The 23,435-nt window shown below is 40.4% G+C and overlaps 1 protein-coding gene across 1 annotated transcript in view; it reads left to right on the forward strand.

Moving 5' to 3' along the window:
• CLMN (calmin) overlaps positions 1 to 23,435 on the forward strand; it is a 1,136,927-nt gene that overhangs the window by 1,017,896 nt on the left and 95,596 nt on the right. The window contains exons 12-13 of the mRNA XM_044073600.1: positions 6,254 to 6,432; positions 6,559 to 6,717. Of these exons, the coding sequence (XP_043929535.1) occupies positions 6,254 to 6,432; positions 6,559 to 6,717 (338 nt within the window). The remainder of the gene's footprint in view (positions 1 to 6,253; positions 6,433 to 6,558; positions 6,718 to 23,435) is intronic.

Raw genomic sequence — 23,435 nt, forward strand, 5'->3', positions numbered from 1 at the left:
TTTTATTTGGGATAGCACAATCCATGCATTCTTGTAGGTATCCATAGAATGCATTTGTAAAGGATTCTTCTGTTTGGGTGGTATTTTCCACTGGCCCGGTGGCTTTGAAGGATTCCACCTCGGTTTTGAGAAGTGGGAAATTTGCTTTTGAGAAATTTTTCACCGTGATTTCCTTGGCTGGGGGTGGGGATGGGATATGGATGTCCAGTGAGATTAATTTATGGTCTGATCTTACCAATGAGGGACATACCTCTGTTGTGGAACATAGAGTCCCCATGTTGGTGATGACCAGGTCCAATATGTTATCCCCTCTTGTGGGAGTGGTGACCAGTTGTTCCATAGCATTTGAGTTTATAAATTCTAGGAACCATTGAGCAAGGGTGCTGGGGCTTGAGTAGTTTTCCCAGGCGATGTTTGGGTAGTTGAAGTCACCCAATATTATTGTGTTTGGAGAATATAGTGTTCTCAGGAAGGCCGAGTGGGGTTCCTGAGTTTGGGAGGGTGGTCTTTAGCAGGCTACAAACTGAAAGGCAGTTGTGCCCACTGTTAACTGTACATGGATGGTCTCTGATGCTTCGTAGTGCCACTAACCTGGAGGTATGGGTATCTTTGATGAATACGGATACTCCCCCTCCTTTTGTGGTTTGGTCTGAGTTTTTGGGCCAAAGAGCATGGTATGAGGTATAACCTGGTAGTTCTGGGTTGCTCTCCGGGGCCTTGAACCAGGTCTCTGTCACTGCACAGATATCAATATTCTCCATACTGAGGAGAGCCTCGAGTGCGTGCATCTTGAGGTTTAGACTTCTGGCGTTGAGCAGCATTACCCTTAGTTTTTTTTTTCTTGTGTTGTCTATGGAGGTGGGTTTGTCTTTTGAGCCTTGCCTAAAAAAGGCACTATGGGGGTGGCAAGAGCCTTAGCCAGTATTCAAAAGCCCAGGGGTGACAGGTGCAGGCTGTCCCTAGTGAAGCAACGTGGCTTGTCAAGCATGTCATTCCAGGCTGACAGACACTGAATCCCCTTAGAATGACACCAATACTTTAGCAAATTGTTAAAATTGATCATTTTGTCTTTATACTGTGGCATCATTCTTGGCAAGGGCAAGATGCTACTCAAGGTCAGGGTCATACCGGTCTGGGCTGCATGATCAGAGAGCTGCTCTATGTCTCTTTTCATGTAGTCCAGGGAGGTATGTCTCAGGTCATTCACACCAGCATGGACAATGACAGAGTCAAATTTGTACTTGCTTTGGAGTGACCCAAGTGCTTGTGTTATGTGGCGGATCCTGGCTCCCGACAGGCAGCTTACAGTGACCTTCTCCTTGTTCAGTCTGGTGAGAGGGACGTCAGTGTGTCTGACAATAGAGTCCCCTATTACAAGTGTGTTAGGTGTGTTGTTTAGCCTTAAGGGCTGTGGCTTTCTATTGAGATATCAGCATTCAAAATGCTGTGTTCCAACAAGCTGAAAAAAGACTGAAAACACAGGAAAAGAGAGAATTTCAAAAATTTCTCTTCTCCTTTAAACTTCTTTTTTTAGGGTAGCATGCCCCTCACCTGCATTCCTCACATCCCCTAACTTGTATATACTATTTCTGAGATCACCATAGTTCAGAGAAGAGGAAATGTTGTGAGAAATGTCATCTTGGACTTGGTATATGCAAGTCGAATCTTTCAGCCATTCAGTGTCTGTGTTTTGGGACTCAATCTAGCCAGTCCTGACCTTTCAACAGGTTACCCATAAATCATATTATTATTATTGCTAATATTCTTCTTAAAATGTCTGAATCGCATGTAATACTATTTTATCCTTAGTCAGTGTACCCCTATGTCATATTTTTCATTTAATATTATTTATTCTTCCCTCTTGTTTATCATCTGATGCACTTCATTCATTCTCTACAAAATACCTTCAATCAGTAAACAACTTCTACCCATATTATTGCCCAGAGATAATGCAGACGGCAACCCACTCGTTCGCATCACCATGATGGCTTGTCTTTTTCTGATCCACATAATAACATACTCTGATTTAACATACTCTGATTTACTTATCTGCAGATAATCTTCTTCCTTGTTTTTATTTATTTAACATTTGTTGACCAGGAAAGACCAAGTTGGAACGAGAAATGCTCCAGACACGTCTTTATATTTTACTTGAAAATAGTATTCAATGCTACAGTTATTTTCTCCATAAACCATTCTATTACTTGTATTATTCTTTGATTCCATCATGTCATCCATTCAGACGTGTTTTTATGTATTCCTCTTACATTTTTTTACCTCTTTCACATAAACCTCTCATTCTTACTCAGCTCACATGGTGTGTACAGATGTTCTCCTTCTACTTATTCACGCTGCTGCCCAATTGCAGTTATAGCCCTCCCGTCAGCTTTCTGACACAATGGGGGGGGGGGGGATATGTGACTTCACTGAGCTATAAGGTCACTTTCCTTTACCAACACCACTTAAGTACCAACAGCGGATACAGTTTTGCTTTCCTCAATCTTTCATTTTTTTAATACTCACATCCATTTTAGCATATCATGCGTCTTACTGTCACAGCCTTTATTTTTCATTGCTTTCACTTCCCATTCTTCAGACACGACCGTTGTGGATCACTTCTCACTAGCATTACTGGGGTATTTTTTGTTCTCCAAATTTTTACTGTTTCATGTAAACCTAATTGTCTAGCACACTCCGCTGTCCCTTGTGTAATTTTAGCTGTTACCTTCACAAATGTACTTAGCATGGCCTCGTAGCATCATATGAGTATTATCAAGTCTACTTCAAAAAGTAATGATGTAAAAATGTCAGTATGCAAAGTAAACAGATTTATCTATTTATTAATATCACAGGTTTCACCCCCACCCAACACACTCACTCTTAACACATTTTCTTAATATCATTGCAGGTTTAGGGTTTACCTATTAGAAAATTTTACAAGTATAAACAGTCATTGTGCTTATAATGACAATTCAAGAATAAAACAATTTAAATGTTGCCACTTCTAGAATAATCTTTTGTAGATATTCACACATTTCAGTCTGAAAAAAAATATTTGCAAGTCTACTCAAAGCTGAACATGCAAAAATAATTATTATGGTTAAACTCCTCTTCTTAAAGATAGTTATTAATTTCACCAAGTGTTTTCTAAATAAATATAGTTAGCTTCACCATGTGCTATTAAATCCCAGTGTGTGATAGCTAACAGATTAATTATGCATATAAATAGACCCTCTTCTTAAAGACACTGGTTAATTTCACTGTATGTTATTCTATTCTAATGTTGTGCTCATTTTTAAGTATTGGGTAACATGTTCATATATGTATTGCTACATCTAAGTACAATTATAATATATTTTTGATCTTGTCAGTTCCTATTAAATTAATAAACGCAAACAAATGCCATTTTCTTGTTGACAAATTAACAAACATAGCATTTACATTGTTTTGTATGCACATTTGTTTTATCTGTTCTGAAGCCATTAATAATGCTCCTTAAAATCACTTAGCCTGCAGTTCCACCATCAGCTAGAAGAAAAAAAGTTATATAGACCTTTAGATTCAAATAAACCAACATTAACATTCTTATTTTCATCAAATCTGACAGTCTAGTCTTTGATTAACATTTATGCAATTTTCTGGCATTAACTTTCGCCGTGGTGGTGGTGCGGCAGTAGCATTGTCGCCTCACATTAAGACTTTGTTCTGTTCGATTCTCAGTTAAAGCGTCTTCTGTGTGGAGACATGCGTGAATGGGCGTACCTTCAATGAAGCTTGTACATCAGAGCTGGCAACTCGGTATGTAAAAATCTACTGCCAATCATTAGCGGACCGGAGTTCCGCTGTGGTGACCTCTAACCAGGAAAAAGCCGAAAGATACAACAACTTTCGCCCCATGATTTACTACTTAATAAACTTATGTGCCTCCTTACAACTTGTCTAATCATGTTGGCAATGAATATGCACACCTGAAGAGAAGTAATTTCTCAGCAGAATCTGATTTTTTTCCTGTCTTTCATTTTCAACCAGTGCTGAGGTATCTCTTGTCTTCTGTGGCCACAGTCTGTCCATCCTTCTGGTCTGAAGATGTGTGAGTCGGGCATACAGGCCATGCCTTCATTTTCTTACTTTTTTTTCCGGTATTTTATGACATCAGTTGATTCCCCTTTCAGTTCTACTAACCATTCATTCATTCAACACCTGGTGTGAGTTCTACAGCTCTTTCATCCCTTAAGAGACAACCGGGTGATCTAGTAGCGGAACTTCATATGATACATGTGGTAGTATGTATAAATGGATCGAGTTTTCTTCTTGCCCCTAAGCTCCACACACATGCCCAGTAAGTGATGCTGGTGGCTGTGCAGGTGGTGTAATGTGAGACTACCACTCACTTCCATGAATTATATACACTTGTAGATGACCCTACCTCTTAGAAGGAACAAATTCAGCAGGTTTCAACAGTCTCTACCAGAGAATGGGTGTGGTTTTCATGCCCTAAAACATGCACCCAATCACTGAACCATGAGAGAGGTGGATACACACAGATATTTCGCTTTCTAGCTCCTGTGTGTCGAAGCTGCTACTCAGACTTGGATTATTTGAACTGTAGTCAGAGATTTATCCCTCTCTGTCAGTAGAGCTGGTTCAGGCTATTTCTTTGTTTGGGTATTCTTCTCTGTCATCACTCTACTGTAGCATCTCTAGGAAAGACAGTTTAGTCTTTGGTTTTCTCTTTTTACACTTTTTGTTCACATCCATAAAGCACATCTTGGGGTGCAATGCCACTTCTGAATAATCATACTCCACAGGCAATAGTTCTTCTGCAGCAGCCAGTCCATGCCATGTTTGTAGCTTTTTCCACATTACTTGTTCTTTTACACAATATGACCTAAAAGTCTTCAGAGGTGGCTTACATGTTCCATACCTGAATGCACACTTCAGCAACTCCAGTCTTTTGGCCGTTTCATTTCCTAATGATGGCTTTTCCTTCATCTAACTTTTAACATAGTCCAGTAGATGCAGAATTTGCTCTCCTCCAAATATTGTTTTCTCTAAGTTCTTTTCCATTTAGGCTGACTAAACTCTAACTTCCTTTTCTCAGTCATTGACATGTGCTCCTTATTTGGCCTGATTGCTTCCACCTCATCACCTCCAGCCTTTATTGCAAGCATTCGTAAAACACATCAGTCACATTATGTTCCACAATTCAGCTTTAATTCCTTCCAGCCTGTTTGTAAATGACTTAATATTCAGTCTTAGTACTCATTTAGGCACTTTTGGCATAGTGAGTATAACCTCACAACTTATTCTCTGACTCAGTCCTCGTCTCCTTCGTACCATTCTAGTTTTTGTACATATTCAGACTCCTGAAACATCATTCTAGGGATTCCATCCATTGTCTTTAGCTCAAACTTCAAATTGAATGTTGCTACTTTAACTGTATGTAACAACTAAATGACAAAAACTTCTTCTAGCACCATGCAAGTCACTTCACTTTTTTTGAGATTTCTCTTTTCTATGCAGTTACACTCTTTCTCTATATATATAAATATATCTATCTGTATATGTGTATATATATATATATATATATATATATATATATATATATACATATATATATATATATATATATATATATATATATATATATATATATATATATATACGTGTGTATAGAGAAAAAAAAAAAATATATATATATATATATATATATATATATATATATATATATATATATATATAATTAAGGGCATGTGGGGGCAAAGAACCCTACATGATGGATGAGGGAGGCTTGACTCCCTATAAAAATTTTTATTTTGGGGATTTTTTCACAACTTGAACCCTTTGCTGGGTGCATTCATCTGGTGTGATCTTCAACCATTATTTACCTAGGGACACGTAGTAGAAGAATTTTTATGTGAGAAAGCCATAATAATTTGGTGATGTCATGTGCAGTTACTGGCTGTTGAAATATAGTTGTAGTGGATCTTAAAATATTATGATATCTGGTTGATATGAATCTTTTAGTTATTAAGCAATAATATAACTTCAAGGCTGAAGTGCTAATTGTATCGTGTGTGTGTGAGATTATTCTGTGTTTTGCAAACTTTTGAGTTATGCAACCTGAGATGGAAATGAAAAGAACTGGTGTTCGTAGTTTTCTGTGTGCCATGGAATAGTTTTCAGGTGCATATGATTTCTTGGATATTCAGCCTTCATAAAGTGATTGACTTGAGATTTCTTTAATATTCAGCCTTCAGAAAAGCATGAGTGGAGCAATCTGCAGGAATCAGATGGACTTGCATCAGAGGTGCTAAGAGACTTACAAGAGCAGGAGGAAGCTTTCCATATGAGGAAAAGTGGTGAAATGAACCTTCCAGATGAAAGCAAAGCAGTGCAGCTTGAAACTGTACAGGAATTGATGCTGGAAAGGTAAGAAGATAGACTAGTATTTTGTCTGTGGTTCTTTTACCTGTTTTGAGCTTTATTTTGTCACGTTTCCTTCTTTCCTGTATTGTATTTTTTCTCATTTCCTTCTTTCCCTTTTCTCTTCTCTAGATTTTCCTCTTCTACCTACATCTTCTCCTGCTGTTTCCTGTCACTAATTATCCTTCTTTCCCCACTGCTTGTCTTGTGTTTCCACTGGATTAGACTTCTACTCATAATCTTCACTTTAACACCTGGAGCATTGTGGGAAATCATACTGGCAACAGACAGGTAACAGTCATGTGATGAACCAAGAAAGATTGTTTATCTAGGTTATATTGGATTCTCATGTGTACTGCCTGTGCATTTGGGTATTGCAAACCTGGGATACAGTAAATATTTTAAGTAAAAGTGAACATAAACAGGAGCTGAGAATTAAGTTTGCTGTGTTCTAATATCATTCCAGAATTTAGCATATACATGCACAGAGTACAGAGTGGTAGAAAATATTGACACCAGTTAATTCATCATTAATTTTATTTTTATTTTTGTTCAGTGTACCACATCTAATAGATGCACTTTGTGTTATATTGTTTTCTTTTTGTTGTAACATTAATTTATGTTATGACAATTTCAGTAAATCCACAACCCCTTTTTTCCCAATTTTGCACATGGGGTTATGGTGGCACATCAATAGTGGCAATCATCTAGACCCTATGTTCAAACTACCAGTTGTTCTTCCATATCACACATCCACAAACACACACTCTCAAATTCCAACACCCATATCTATGATCAATTTAGTGTTTCCAATCCACCTATGGCATGTTTTTGTAAAGTGGGAGGAAACCAGAGCACCTGTAGAAAACCGACATGAACACAGGGAGGACATGCACACTCTGCACAGAAGGCACTGCAGCTCGAGAACTGAAATGGAGAACCTCTTGCTGTGAAACAACAGTGCTACTCATTGTGGCACTGTGCCAGTTTCCATATAAGGAAATATATATAACAGTAGAATAAGAAAAAAAGTTTAAGGCTTTGTCACTATTTCTTATGCATGCAACATGTAATATTGTAGAGACATGTGAAACCCTTTAGGTTTGTCCAGAAAAACAGTCTGAGTCAAATGCCAAAGTGTTTTGATCACCCTGTAACATCACTAAAGTTTCACCAGACAAACTTGTTTGTTCAGCTCATTGAACAAAATAAATGTTTAATAGTTCTTAGAATTTGTCACCACACCATCTGTCCTTTCTCCAGACAATGGTTATTTCTTGCAAAAGTCTGCATTAGGATAAAAGTGCTGACCCCCCCACCCCATTATCTTTAATTCTCAGGATAGTCATTTTTTTCTTCATAAAAAGTATTATCAGATCTGTCCACAATTCCTTATGTTCTTTTGCTGACACTTAAGCCCTCGGATTTTTCATTTGGTAACTTGATCTGTAAGTAAAATGAAACATAAATGGAATACACACTCACCTCATTATTGGCTAACTCACATGTCTGAATACCTATTAAATACTACAAGTGCAGAATAGCACTTTCCTACAATAGTTAACAGTGGCAGCTAAAGCACTGTGTTAGCAAAAGCACCTTCTAAGTCACTCTTCCACACACAATGCATGCATTCAAACACAGAAAAACACACTCGTGCGTGCACACACTCATTCCTTCCATACACATACAAACACAAACTAAAACACATATTTACACATTTATTCCATGCACACACAAACACACATATTCACACACACACACACACACACACACACACACACACACACACACACACACACACACACATACACACACACCTATCCCCTCAGTAATCCCCTCACATACACCAGCCCCCAATACTACCTGACCACTAAACTCCCCATTTACCTTTACTGCAGTAAATGAACATGGTCTTTTGCTGTGTTCATTACCACAAGCAGCCAAGAGCAGCATAACTCTCAACCAATCAGGGACAGATCCAGAAATAATCAGGGGCACTTTTAAAATATTAGGACTATTAACTTGAGACATTGAGAGGATAAGACAATGTGAATTAATATATATTTCCTTAAGTAAAAAAAGGCCATAGCTGTAATTATTGGCATTATTTATTAAATGTAATGTACAACCTTTTCTCCAAATGTCACCAGTTTTAGGAAAATTACGATGAACAGCTAAAATCTGAGTCAGAATAAGGGACATCTGTAGAAGTCAGGGAGAGTTGAGAGGTGGGAAGAGCAGCAGTGTGTAAATACCTTATGACAGGCAGTTTTGGGGAGAATACATGATGTAATTAGCACGTGGCACTCCCCTGGAATGCCTCATTAGCATCTAGCATGGCCTCAGAGACAGCCCATCATGATGTTGCAAATCTTTGTGTTGCAGCACTGTGGTAAGGTTGTCTTTGAATACAAAAAAAAAAAAAAAATTATCATGAGGAGTACAGCTTGTGTACACGTTGCAGTTGTTGTCTTTCAGCTTTTCCCGGTCAGGGGTCGCCACAGCGGAACTGCGGTCCGCTAATGATTGGCAGTATATTTTCACAAATGCCGAGGTGCCAGCTCGACGTTCAACCTTCAACAAAGGCACGCCCATTTATGCATGTCTTTCGAATGCCCACCCAACCGTGGGGAGGACATGCAGCCTCCACACAGAAGGCACTCCCCGCACTCCAGCCGAGAATCGAATGGGAGAACCTTTTGCTGTGAGGCAACAACACTACTGCTGCACCACTTTGGGCCATAATTTCATTATCACTTATGACTTTTCCCTGATGATCATGCACCTGTGTATCAGTTTTCAGTTGTATTCAGGTATCAGTCTTGTACACTCATAGTGACAGATGAAGTAATTGCTCAAGTTGTAACCAAGTGATGCTGCCCTCATGCTCTGTATCTGACAGCTAAAGCACTAGAATGTTATTTTGTAGCATCTCAGAAAAATTAGTGTTTGATATTCTTAGTTGTAAAAGACTGTAGAAATAACAAAACTAAGTGCTGAGTGACAGAATACTTCTTAGCTTTGATTATTTTCAATTGGCTGATAAAATTGAATGTAGGTTGTAGAAGTAATTAAGGGGAAAAATGTGGGTCTTAATCTGATCTTATCTCTGTACTTTTGATCTCAGTTGCACACTTCACTGCTATGTGAAAGAATTCTAGATTACCGGTTATTCAGCAAACCTCATGTGACTTCCAGTGAACAAATATATCCTCTAAATGTTTAATAGCAAGTAGGACCACAGTTCTGTGCTCTGAGGATTACATGTTGAACACACCTAAAACTTTCAGTCTTGTCTGTATTTATAGTCTTTGTAAAGTGCCCATTTGTGTCTTGGAACAGTTCTTACCTTGAATGCATTGCTTACATAAAATTTATTCTCTTACACGTCATTTAATTCACTTAGGAAAAAAATCTCCTGAGTGTCATAGTTGACTAGTTGAAAGTGTCTTTGCATCATACTACAGAATGTGAGTGTATTCAAGAGCTTTATTATAAAAATGTCAGGAGTATTGACAGACAGTTTCATATTCAAATTTAACAATTTCATCTTAACATGTTACAAGACTTCCTCGGAACTAGAATAAATCATTTTATTTATTTTTGTTTAATTTAATAACAGTGGTACCACTAATTGTGCTATTAGCACTTTATTGCACCCAGTGGTAGGTAGCTGCAATTCAGCATATCATTTTCTATGGTGTCTTACTTCCTGATAATAATTAAGATTAAGGTTATATCCCATGTAGTTCATAAGGTGATATGCCACTCTGCCTCAACCTCCTAACTTGATTTTGTGTGTGAAGCTGCCAGCCCAGCAAGCTAGAATTTTGTAAATAATTATATATCATAGACTTGTCTTACAAATGTAAGTAAACAGTATGTTATGTGCTTAACTTCACAAATGTAACCACAGTGCACCCTGCTGGAGAAGAGCAGAAATGTATATGGACTATATGCCTATGTAAATGTATGTTTTCATGGTAGAAGTTGTAGCATACTTGAAAATTTCTAAGAAAGTAAGTTGACAAGTAAAGAGTTTTACGACTGTGTTTTCCCAGCAAAGAGACAGAATATCTGCAGCTAGAAATTCTTTCTATTGTCTGAAACAGAAATGATTACAGTTTTCAAGGGTAAAAGTATTTAACTGGTTTTACGACTTTCAGTTGCAGGCAACTTCCTAGGGATAAGTATTTTTGACACAGAGGTGTTATTAGCCTGGGAACTAAAGGAAGAGATGACAAGAATGTTGTAATCTGAGGTAACCAAGCAGAAGTGTTTGATAGTAATTTTAGAACTATCTCAGAGAGTGAGTTTGTGCATTTTGTATTTGTATATAAATCAAATCTGTGTGCATGTGTGTGTGTGTGTGTGTGTGTGTGTGTGTGTGTGTGTGTGTGTGTGTGTGTGTGTGTGTGTGTGTGTGTGTGTGTGTGTGTGTGTGTGTGTGAGCTACTTGGACAGGGACATGAAACACTGGTTAAACAGAGAGGGTGCTGGAGGTTTTGCTTTGACTACTCGGCTGCAGAGGTGTCACATATTAATTTGTCAGTCTGAGTCTCACTGAGGAGATCAGTCACCAGATCCCCCTCAGACTCTTCCTGCAATCCACTGCAGATACTAAGCACAAGGGCCTCCCTATCATGGTAAGGTTTCATCATGTTAACATGGTACAATTTGTGAGCCTGCCTAGCAGTTCTGCCATGTAGTTAACATCACTGACCGTCCTTACCACCTTTTAGGGTCCCTCCAAGCTGCTTGCAGCTTGTTGTATCTGACAGGAATGAGAACTATTACCTGCTGCATTACATCATACTCTCTAACTTGAGTATTCCTGTCATACCAGACCTTTTTCAGCTGTTGGGCTTCTGCCAGGTTCTCCTTGGCCAAGCCCATAAGTTCCCTGAGCCTTCTCCTGAGGTGTAGGACATATGCCACAACAGACTCCTTTTGAGATTCACACTCAACCTCCCACTCATCTCAAATTAAATCTTGAGGTCCCCTCACCCTATGCCCATACAACAATTCAAAGGTTGAAAAACCTGTGGATTCCTGCTGCACTTCTCTGTAAGCAAAAAACAGCAGGGGCAAAAATTTGTCCCATTCCCTCTTAAACTGGTCTGCAAATGCCTGTAGCATGGTCTTGAGTGCAAAGTTCTCCCCAGGGATCACTCCAGTGGCTATACTTGATAGAGACACTGGGAACTAACATTGGGTGGCACAATGCCAGGGTACTTTTATGGGCTAGGCTTGTAAAGGCTCCAGGGGCATTAGCCTAGTATGCACCTATAAACATCCCCATTAGTCTGGGGATGGTAGGAGGTGGTCATTAGGTACTTCACCCTACAGTACTTACACAGACAAGTCAGCAGGACTGACATGAAATTGGCACCTCTGTCAGTCAGTATTTCATTTGTCATTTTCATTGCTGGAACCTGTGTTCTGAGAGACTGCTTTTCAATCTATCTGGAAATATACAGAGCTAAGTATATTTTTTGGTTTTAGAGTTTGTACTGCTAATTGTTGCTTATAGTTTTTCAGATCTCTGCTGAAAGTGTTTTCCCCACCTCCCCCTATTTTCTGCTGTGTCTTCAGTTGGTATAACTGTTTTTTACAGCTTGTATGCTATCTAACTAAAGGATCACTTGCATAAAATTAGACCTGTTAGTTAGTAACAGCCTTCCTTTCTGGAACCTGCATTCTGAGAGACTGCTTTTCAATCTATCTGGAAATATACAGAGCTGAGTATATTGTTTTGGTCTTAGAGTTTGTACTTTTAATTGTTGCTTTTAGTTTTTCAGATCTCTGTTGAAAGTGTTTTCCCCCCTTCTCCTATTTTCTGCTGTGTTTTCAGTTAATATAACTTGTTTTTACAGCTTGTGTGTTATCTAACTCAAGGATCACTTGCATAAAATTAGACCTGTTAGTAACATCCTGCATTTCATTGCTGGAACCTGTGTTCTGAGAGACTGCTTTTCAATCTGTCTGGAAATATACAGAGCTAAGTATATTTTTCAGTTTTAGAGTTTTTGCTGTTAATTGTTGCTTATAGTTTTTCAGATCTCTGCTGAAAGTGTTCTGTCCCACCCACACTCCCTATTTCTGGCTCGTAGTTTAAATTTGGTGGCTTTTGCCGTTGCCCACGCCACTGTAGATTTGATCTGGGACACTCCCCCAGTCCCATCTCTTTGCCACATTCTACCTAATAAACTCCTTCTGCACTTGCTTTTAGTCCTTTTTAATTTAATTGCATTTTTTAAACTGTTTGGTCTAATATTGCTACATACTCAAGTGTGCTAGTTTGTACTGCATGTGAATTGATTTTACTGCTATTTTAGTTACTTTTATGTAAAAAATAAATAAATAAATAAAATAAAATACTGTAAGCCTGTTTCCTACCTTTCCTGTAACTAGTGTAGTCCAGATACAGATGTCCTTCAAGGATGCATCTGCAGTCATCACATATGGGACTTCCATACAGTATGTAGATTCTGAGCTCCCCAAGCCTTTCTGTGTTGGAGGGAAGACTTCTAGCTTATCAGTGGGAGTGGTAAGCACTAGGTAACCTGTCTGCCACATAAGGAGTGGGTCTAGCCCAGAAATTGTAGTTATTGGCCGTTCGGGCTGTCTTTTCCATCTCTCTCAACTTTCTGATTTGAAAGCCTGCATTTGCACTTGTTTCTGTCCTGTAACTCGTCTAGTGCAGATACAGATTATTTGTTGTAGCACTTACATTTGCTTATTTGTGCTCAGCACTTGTTCAGAACTTGTAAGCACTAAATAAGCTACTAATAACTGTAGCACTCAACCATCCTTATTATCTAGAGGAAAACAGTTTTTGTAATTACTTTCTTCACTTGCTTAGAGAAAAACAGCTCTTGTACTCACTTTCCTCACTTATCTAGAGGAAAATAGTTTTTTATTTAGGCATGTCCAAGGGTCAGCTCCCAGTGTACTCTCCCCTGTCTATCTGATGAATCTGGGCATCTTGAGGCAATGTAGAAATTGCCTCATGTACACAGACAACCCTCTCCTCCTACCACCCAACACTGCAACCTGTGAGAGATGCACTTATCTAGCCAAACTGGCGGTAAAGCTCTCTCTAACCAAGACTGAACTTCACAGTCAAGAGGTGAAGGTAAACATTTGCACTACACCACACTCATCACATAGTCTCACTAAATATACACCACCAAAATCCACACATAGTAACACAAAAACATTCGCGGAGGCTCTCAATAATAATCTGTCTAAACAACAGAGACCTCCAAATTAGAAACACAAGCAACATCCATCCCCCAACACAACCCAAATGACACACAGCCAACAGACTCACTGTGCCACTCAACCACAGCCAATAAGGCAAAACAATATACCCAACACACTAGTCATAGGTGACTCTAAAGTCAGGCACACTGATGTCCCACTCACCAAGCTAAACAAGGAGAATGGTTACTGTCAGCTGCCTGTCAGGTGCCAGGATCCGTCACATAACCCACACACTCAGGTCACTCCCCAACAAGCAGAAATATGACTCTGTCATTGTCCATATTGGTGTGAATGACCTGAGACGTACCTCCCTGGACTACATGAAAAGAGACATGGAAGAGCTCTCCAATCTTGTAGCCCAGGCAGGTATGACCCTAGCAATAGGTAAAATAAAACTCGCTGGATACACACGGCACGTAACTCTTTATTTAGAAAAATTCATCAGACAAGTTATAGCAGTTAAAATTTCATTTAAATAGTGATGTAATCAATTCCATGTTAAAATCAATACAATATAAATATATATATATATATATATATATATATAAAACACATAGAGGCTGTATAAAATGTGGGGTACATTTCTAAAATTTTCTAGTTAAATATTAAAAGCTATATAAAAAGCATAAAAATACTAAATAACTAGAGCATCAGTGCTTCAAGTCTCTGTTTCTAAGAAATGGTTTAACTTAATAATCCATTCTTGTTCCAAAGCTTCAGTATTGTTAGTAATATTTCCACTTCTTTTAAAAGAAAATTTTAGAAATGAAGTTTTAACTGCTATAATTTGTCTAAGGGGATCCAGTATCTGTCTACGTGGGATGACATGGTCGACAGACCATGATGATTTGCCAGAGATGGCCTGCACCTGTCACCCCTGGGATTCAAGGTACTGGCTAAGACTCTTGCCGCCCTTATGCTGCCTTTTTTAGGCAAGATTCAAATGACAAATTCACCACCATAACAGGAATAGGCAAAAAAAACTGAGGATAATGCTACTCAATGCTAGAAGTCTAAATCTCAAAATGCACTCACTCGAGGCACTCCTTAAAATGGGGAATACCAATATCTGTGCAGTGACTGAGACCTGGTTCAAGGTTCTAGAGAGCACCCCTGCACTACCAGGCTATAACTCATACCACACTTTTCGGCCATGTAACCTGGACCGAAACACCAAAGGCGGAGGTGTGTCCATATTCATTAAGGATATCCACACCTCCAGGTAAGTTGCTCAGCATAATGCATCCGAGGTTATCCAAGTACAACTAACTCTGGGCAAAACTGAAATCCAAATTACAGCTTGCTGCAGATCCCCCACCATGCCCCAGGATTCCCACTCCTCTTTTCTTGATGTACTGGAAAATATTAGGGTTCAACCAAACACCCTTATAATGTGCGACTTCAACTACCCCACCATTAACTGGGAAAACTACTTGTGTACCAACTCCTTAGCTCAATGCTTTCTTGAAGTCATAAACTCCAATGCCCTGGATCAACTTATCCATACGCCCACCAGGGGCAACAATATCCTAGACGTAGTCATTACCAACATGAGTTACCGATGTTCAACACCTGAAGTCAACTCCTCGTTTGTTCGATCCGACCATAAGCTAATCACCCTTGATATCCACAACCTGACCCCACCCCCATTAAGGAAACCACGGTAAAAAAAATCTCCGAAGCCAACTTCATGCTTTTTAAGACAGAAGTGGTGAACTTCATGACACCCATGCAGATGGACAATACAGTTACAACGTCTGAATCCTACACAAATGCACTCTATAAGCACTTACACGAGTGCATGGATCGTGCTATCCCAAACAGAACCAAGACATTATCCTCCAAAGAAAGGAAGTCAGTCTGGTGGTCCCCTGCCATAAAGAAACTCTACAACAGAAGGAGGAAACTGTTGCAAAAGAGAGTAAAATCCCATGAGTGGAGGAGCTGCCTAGTCAGCCTCAGTAAGAAGCTGAGATCCCTTATAAGATCCTCCAATTCTAGCTACAAAAACAAAATCACCACTAATTCTAAGGACAACCACAAAGCATTCTATAGCTATTTCAAGAATCTCAATGGCAACACCCAGATCTGCTCTGAGTTACAGCACAACGACAAAAAAATACAGAACCAACTGATATTGCCAACATCCTGGCAGATAGGTTCAGTTCTAACTTTATCCCCCTCTCACTCCCTAAAGGGCCCATATCTATACAGGAATAATGCAGAGTCCCTGTAATCACACTACGCAGGTAAACGTTGCACTCTCTAAAGCCAAAAACACAGCATCCATGGGACTGGACAACATCCCAGGCTGCGTTTTACACGAACTTCAGAACGAACTGGCTCCCACCTAAGCACTATGTTCAGTAATAGCCTCGCATCAGGCTTTGTGCCCACTGAATGGTGCACAGCAACAGTTATCCCACTCCACAAAGGGGGAGCCACCACTGATCCCGAGAACTATTGCCCTATTAGCCTGACCAGCCTGGTCTGCAAGGCCATGGAACGTATCATCATGGAACTCATAAACAAAGACATTAGTAACCTCCAAACTCTGGATCCCACCCAATTCAGGTTTGTGAAAGGCAGATCATGCCTCCTGAACCTGATCGACTTCTTTGAGGCAGTCACCAAAGCCGTAGATGAGGGTAAGGTGGTTCACACAGACTATCTTGACTTCGCCAAGGCTTTCGACACCATCCCCCATTCTGGAATTATAGCTAAACTCACTAAGCTAGGTATAAATCCCTACATCACAAGATGGGTTGTCAACTGGCTCACTGACAGAACCCACACTGTAAAAGTTGCAGACTCCAAATCTGACCTCAAACCAATGACAAGTGGAGTACCACAGGGTTCAGTCCTGGGACCTCTCCTGTTTGATATCTACTTCTCTGAAGTACAGGCTAACACAGAAGACCTCTGGCTAATGAAGTCCACAGAGAACTGCAAACTAGGAGCCGTAGTCAAGTCTCCAAATGATGCGGACATTCTACAGAAGGGCCTCGCTGAGACAGATGCCTGGTGTCAGTGCCAAAAAGTGCAGTGTCATCCCCTTCGGTAAAAACTCTGTACCAATGAACTACCACATAGGCAGCAATCTACTTAACACCGAATGTGTGATAAGAGACCTTGGGACCCAGGTGGACAGTAGTCTCTCCTTTGATAGTCACATCGCCACAGTAGTCAGGAAGTCCTTCTATGTGGCACACCTCATCATAAAAGGGTTCTCATCCAGGAAAAATCATTGTTCCTCTCTACTCAGCACTCATTAGACCCATTATAGAGTACAATGCCCCTTTTGGAATGTACCTCACAAGACATCTGCAGCAGCTGGAAAGGCCACAGAACCACAGAAGTACCTCACAAAAAGGATTACTGGCCTCAAACAAATGCCCTACACTAACAGTCTCAAAAGAGGTGATCTCTGCCTAACATATAAAGCTATGTCAAACCCAGAGCTGTTGGACATGCTACACACAATAAACAAGACATGCTGGAGGGATATATTCCTGTCCCAGAGACTTCCCATACTCTGGAGCAGGCTACCCAGCTATGTCAAGCAAAGTTCTTCATTAGCACTCTTAAAGAAAAATCTTGATGAGTGGATGGGAAATGGGAAATACACTCCAGGAATCACTTCTGTGTCTCTGTTCGACAGTGGCACAGGAAAATAACTTAGGAACCTTGTTGGCTAGGCTTACGTAGGCCCTTGGGCTGATAGCCTAGTACCTACCTATGAACCTATAAACCTACCTTGCTGAAAATTTCTAACAAAGCATTTACCACCTTTTCTGCCTCAATGGAGGACAAAGACAATGCCTCAGGGTATTTGGTAGCATAATCTACTACCACTAGGATATATGTTTTCCATGTGGAACTTGGGGTACTCAGAGGTCCTACCATATCAATAGCTACCCTCTAAAATGGCTCCTCAATCATAGGCAAAGGCATCAAAGGAGCTTTCACCTTGTCTCTTGCCTTGCCTACCTTTTGGCACTGCTCACAGGTCCTGCAGTATCCTGTTACATCTCTGGAAATCCCAGGCCAATAAAAGTTCTGCATAGTATGTCTCTTTGTAAGTTTTATGCCCATATGACCTGTAAAGGGGGAATATCATGGGCTACGGCTAGAAGTGCCAGATGGTAGGCTGTCAGCACTACCAACTGCTGTATTCTCTCACACTCCAGCCCTCTCTCAGGGGTCCACTGTCTGTACAGTAACCCTTTGTCCCAGTATACAGAATCTCCGTTCCCTTGAGAATCAGGTGTCTCACTAGCTACCTCTCTCAGGCCTTGTAATGTAGGGTCTGAGAGCTGAACCGGTCTCAACTCTCTCTTTGTAACCCTTCACAACTCCCCTTCCACAGAAAGTTTGGTATCCTCTGACAGCGGAGCCTCACTGTTGGCCTGGGTACAACTACTCACCTCTGCCCTTGCAGTCACTCTGTTGAAGGGAGCATCAATACCCACAAGCAGCTGTGGTTCACCTTCAGTCTCACCCCTACAGGTTAGGGCCTTCCCTGAAGTAACAACCTCACCAGTCCTGGCTGCAAGTGTGTGGTCTGTCTGGGTCTACCCCAGGCTAGCAGACCCACATGCTTGTCGCCAAGCCTTACTGAGTGTAACTGCATGAACACATGCAGTTACACTCAGTAACTGCATGAACACATGGTACTGCATTATCAAAATCATTCCCTATCAGGACGTCTACAGGGATATGCTTAAACACACCTAGTTGCTGGCTTTCTTTTCCACCCTCACAGTCAAGGTGAACCCTAGCCAAAGATATTTGGAATGGGGTCCCTCCTAAAGCTCTGACTGGAGTAGACTGCCCAGGAAAGTAGCGCTCCTTTGTAACCATTGCAGTCTTTACAATGGTTATGTCAGAGGCTGTCCCTCTCTTAACAATGGTCTCTTCGCCATTAGCTAAGATAGGATATAACCTCTGGTGGTAGTTTGGTACCCTTTGTTGTCTCAAGAAAACCTGCTAGTGGCATTTTGTCATTCCCACTTACTGGCTCTCCCACCTTTTGTTCCCCACCTTGCCTCCATGGACATGGCCCCCCTGCTTGCATTTAAAACATTTAACCATTGGTCCTGGACATGTACCTGGACTATAGTGGCCTCCCTGCTACTGGCAGATTCTGTTGGGACAGTCTGGGCTGCCCACCATGGATTCCCTTAGACCCATGAGCAGTACTGGCTGTCTCCTTCCTGTGCAGTGATGCCCTGCTTGCTAGGTATAGGTCTCCCTTATTCCCCAATGCATCTACAGTAAGGCATTGTCTATCAGCTAACCAGATTCTCATGTCCTCAGGCAAAGTGCTAAGGGCTTGTCCCCTTAGCAAAAAATCTGTTAGCTCTTCAAAAGTGGTGACCTGACATCCACTCACCCACCTATGAAAATAAGATCTTAGCTCAGCAACATATTCACACACACTTGCATCTGCCTTGTGTCTGTGCTCATGAAACTTTTTCCTGTAAGCTTCAGGTGTTAACTTAAAAAAAATCTAGCTAACCATTCTTTACAACATTATAATTTAAGCAGTCATTATCAGAGAGTTTGTACGTTATAGTTACAGCTTTATCATGGAGTAAAGGGGTCAGGAACTGTATCCAGAGCCCTTGGTCAACACCATACTGTTTACATACCCTCTCAAACATATGAATGAAACTATCGAAAAGACGTAAACCAAAAAGGTGAAGAACTAAACTCTTTAACAGATAAAGTCAAAAAGTCAGAAGAAATAATTAACCCAAATTCACCATTTTAATATAAGCACTTTCGGTAAGATCAATGTCCCACCTTCATCAGACCAGGTCTGATGAAGGTGGGACATTGATCTTACCGAAAGCGCTTATATTAAACGTGGTTTGTGGATTACATCTTTGTCTTTTTGACTCCGCTCACAGTGTTACTCGCCATATGAATGAAACTATCAAAATTATCCCCCTCTGTAAACTGTGGAAGAAATTTACTGACCTTTGTTGCTTTTGGGGTTGGGTTACTCCCTTCCCCATTACCTCCATGACTCTGGCAAAGGGTTAGCATCTCCTTTTCATGTTGCCTCTGTCTCACCTTCTCCTCAGTATCCAGGTGTCATAGTTTCTCATTTTCCTCAGTCTCTGGATGCCTCATTCTCTCTGCTGAATCTATTTCCAAATGCTTGGCCTCCAACTCAAGTCTCTCTAACTCCAGACGGATTTTTTTTTTAAGTTCTCTGTGAAAAGGTTGAGCTGTCCATTTTCTGTGAGTTGTACATCCCCATGGCTGGTCATCCTACTGGTTGCTATTCTCTGATGCATCTGTGACTAAAGCTCCAATCATGTCTGCCTTAGTCAGGTTGGCATGCACCAGTCCTTTAGCCTGACACATCTCAGCCAGCTGGCTCCTTGTCAGCTTACCATACTCATTTGCTAACATGCTTGCCTGCTGTCCCTCACTAACTAAGCTAACAAAAATATATAAGAATTGTGATATGAACTGTGAATGTTCACTGCATGGCTGATTAAGAATACAAGCACCTTCAGTGATCACTGTACACAAGCTGCAGGAATTCAATATCCACACCAGTACAGGCCAATTAATATGTGATGTGGCTAACTTACCACTATCAACCAATTAGTATGTGATGTGACTATCTCACCACTGCCAAACAATGTGCGACATCCCTGCACGCCTCAATCCTCACCACTAGCAAGTGAGGGATGTGCACATTGGGAGAATGACAAGTACACACACATTAAAGTACAGTTTCCCTTAAGAGCGCACAGAGATCACAGTGAGTCTGGGGCTGGTTTCTCTCTCTCTCCCCAGATCCCCAATAAGACTCCCCACTGGCACAGCTATAGGGTTAAGATCTCAGCTGAGTGGTCAAGCCAATACCTCCAACACCCTCTCTGTCCAACCAGTGCTTCATGCCCCTGCCCAAGTAGCTGACATACACACACACACACACACACACACACACACACACACACACACACACACACACACACACACACATACTTTGAGATTTGATTTATATACAAACACATAGACACTTCTGGGGAAGGCTGGCACAGCTTCACTAGCTATGCCCCCTTCTGCCCAGACTATCAGGTAGAAATCACTGCCACCAACCACTCTTACTTATCAGCTACTATAAGGCCCTTCCCAAAGGGTGACCAATTCTACTGTGTAATGTTACTATTATCGAAATGGTAAGTGTGACCAAGACTAAGGCTATTCAAGAGTGGCCTGTACAGTGTCCCCAGATACATATGCAAGTACTTTAAGAGCTTAAATATCTCTAAAGAAACCAGCTACAATTAAAAGGTTTAAATATATTTAATAATAAATAATAAAAGCACAAGACAATAAATAAATCAACACAGTAACAACAGAGTTCAGAATCACAGGAAATACTTTAAAACAACATTGCAGGACAGTCTCACATAAGTACAGAAAACTTCTAGACTGATCTTGCTATATTCCTATCTATCTCTAAGAGCAGCTATTTTCTAAATACAGTAACTTACTTATAGAACCAGGCAAATGCAAGTGCTGAATGGATGTTTACAGGTCCAGAAACTAAAATGCACAGACTCACTCTCTGAGATAGTTCTTAAATTACTATCAAACATTTCTGCTGGGTTATCTCAGATTACATCATTCTTGTCACCTCTGCATTTAGTTCCCAGGCTAACAGAAACTTGAAAATTAACACCTCTGTGTCAAAAGTTCTTATCCCTAAGGAAGTTGCCTGGAACTGGAAGTCATAAAACCAGTTAAATATGTTTACCCTTAAAACCTGTACTTATTTCTGTTTCCAGACAATAGAAAGAATTTCTAGCTGCAGACATTCTGTCTCTTTGCTGTGCAAAACAGTCATAAAACTCTTTACTTATCAACTTATTTTCTTAACGTTTTGCAAATTAACTCTGTATGTTCCAACTTCTACAATGAAAACATACATTTGCATATGCATATAGTCCATATACATTTCTGCTCTTTTCCAGCAGGATACACTGTGGTTACATTTTTGAAGCTCAGCACATAACATACAGTTTACTTACACTTGTAAGACATGACTATGGATCACATTAATATTTACAATGACATAGAATTATTTACAAAATTCTAGCTAGCTGGGCCGGCAGCTTCACATTGTGATACCACATGTTCTGCATATGCAAAAGAGCTCTAAGACAGAGAACTTTGGTAACATTTTTGTAATTCTTTGTTTGCCCCAAAACAGTTGTATGTGCCCTGTTTCCATTCTGTCCCTTCCTTTATGGTTACTGTGATTGCTGGTATAAATGTCATCCCACAGGAGATTCTTTTCTTAACCTTTATAACTCCCCTGTGAAAAACAGACGTGTTTCTCCCTTTTGGCTTGACGTCTTCACAGTAAGTAAGGCAGCAACTTGCTCTAATTTTGGTCCCCCTGTTCTGTGTATCTTGACACTTGGGGACTGACCAGTAGACATTGTACCTACCACTGTACATTGCTCCTGTTTCCAACTATCTATCCGCTGCTTGTGTATGTCTGATTTTTGTGAAAGCTTTTCTGACTGTTGGCTTTGAGTTCCCAGATGTTTATTCATGTATGTATACTTTGTCCACAATGCTGTACGAGTTGATAGGATGTGGTCCATATTCAATGGTGGCTTAAGGAGAAGAGTCCATAAAGTTGTAAAATGCTTTATCTTTATAATCCATGCTAAATGCACTGTAAAGTAATTATCCAACAAATAAACTGTAAAGCACAATCGAAACAGAGTCCTGCATATACAATTAAATTTCTAAAATGCCTGCAGTCTCTCCAAAAGGTGTTAGGAGTGAAGTGAATGGTTTTAGTCGAGTGATAATTTTTATAGGTACCAATTTCATCTGAGATGACCTCTTAAGATGAATTTACTTACTATTTGGTAACTGGGTAGGTGACAGGTCCAGAAACCATTTTCAGCTGCAACCTAAGCTCCCCATGTTCTACATAGGATCTGGGTGTCATGTCAACTGTCACTGCTCTGTCTCACTGTTCAATGCCACTTTCCTACCTTCTCCAGCAATCATGCTTGACTGTTGCAGATCTTCTCTCTCACAATTGCTGGGTGCCCTCAGTTGCTCTTGCCTTCTTCCTGTCTGTCCCAAATCTTCTTCACCAGACTGCCCTCTGTTTTCCTGTGCCCAAACCACAGTCTGTTCTTTTTGACCTTCTTTGTAATTAGAACTACTTGAGCTTCTGCCCTGATGTCCACATTTCTTTATGTATCCCACAATACGTATCCCACCACCCATCTCAGGCACTTCATCTCCATCACCTCAGACTTACTCAGCTGTTCTGCCTTTACTGCCAAGGGTTCTCTACCATCCAGTAGTACTGGTCACACCACTGTTTGTACACCTTACTTTAGATCTTCTTTGACTTTCTTGTGTCATACATTACCCCTGATGCTCTGTGCCAGTTGGCTGCAGACTCTCTGATTACAGCTTTGACCACCATATTCAGGCTTCCCTTCTCCTCAACCACACCTCTCAGATATTTGAAGTTGCTAACCTGATCCACTGTTTTCCTTTCTGTCTCAGTTTTTCAGCTTCTTCTGATTTCCCCCATTTGCTGCCATTACAATTGGCTTATCTGTACTCAATTTCATCCCATATGCCTTTAGCTTTGCATTCTATTATTCATATTCACCTATCATTTGCTGATTTTTTTCAGTCTATCTGTAATGCCACATCATCTGCATACA

The sequence above is a fragment of the Protopterus annectens genome, chromosome 6.part0, assembly GCF_019279795.1.
Source record: "Protopterus annectens isolate FY-2018-M chromosome 6.part0, PAN1.0, whole genome shotgun sequence".
NCBI lineage: Eukaryota > Metazoa > Chordata > Ceratodontiformes > Protopteridae > Protopterus > Protopterus annectens.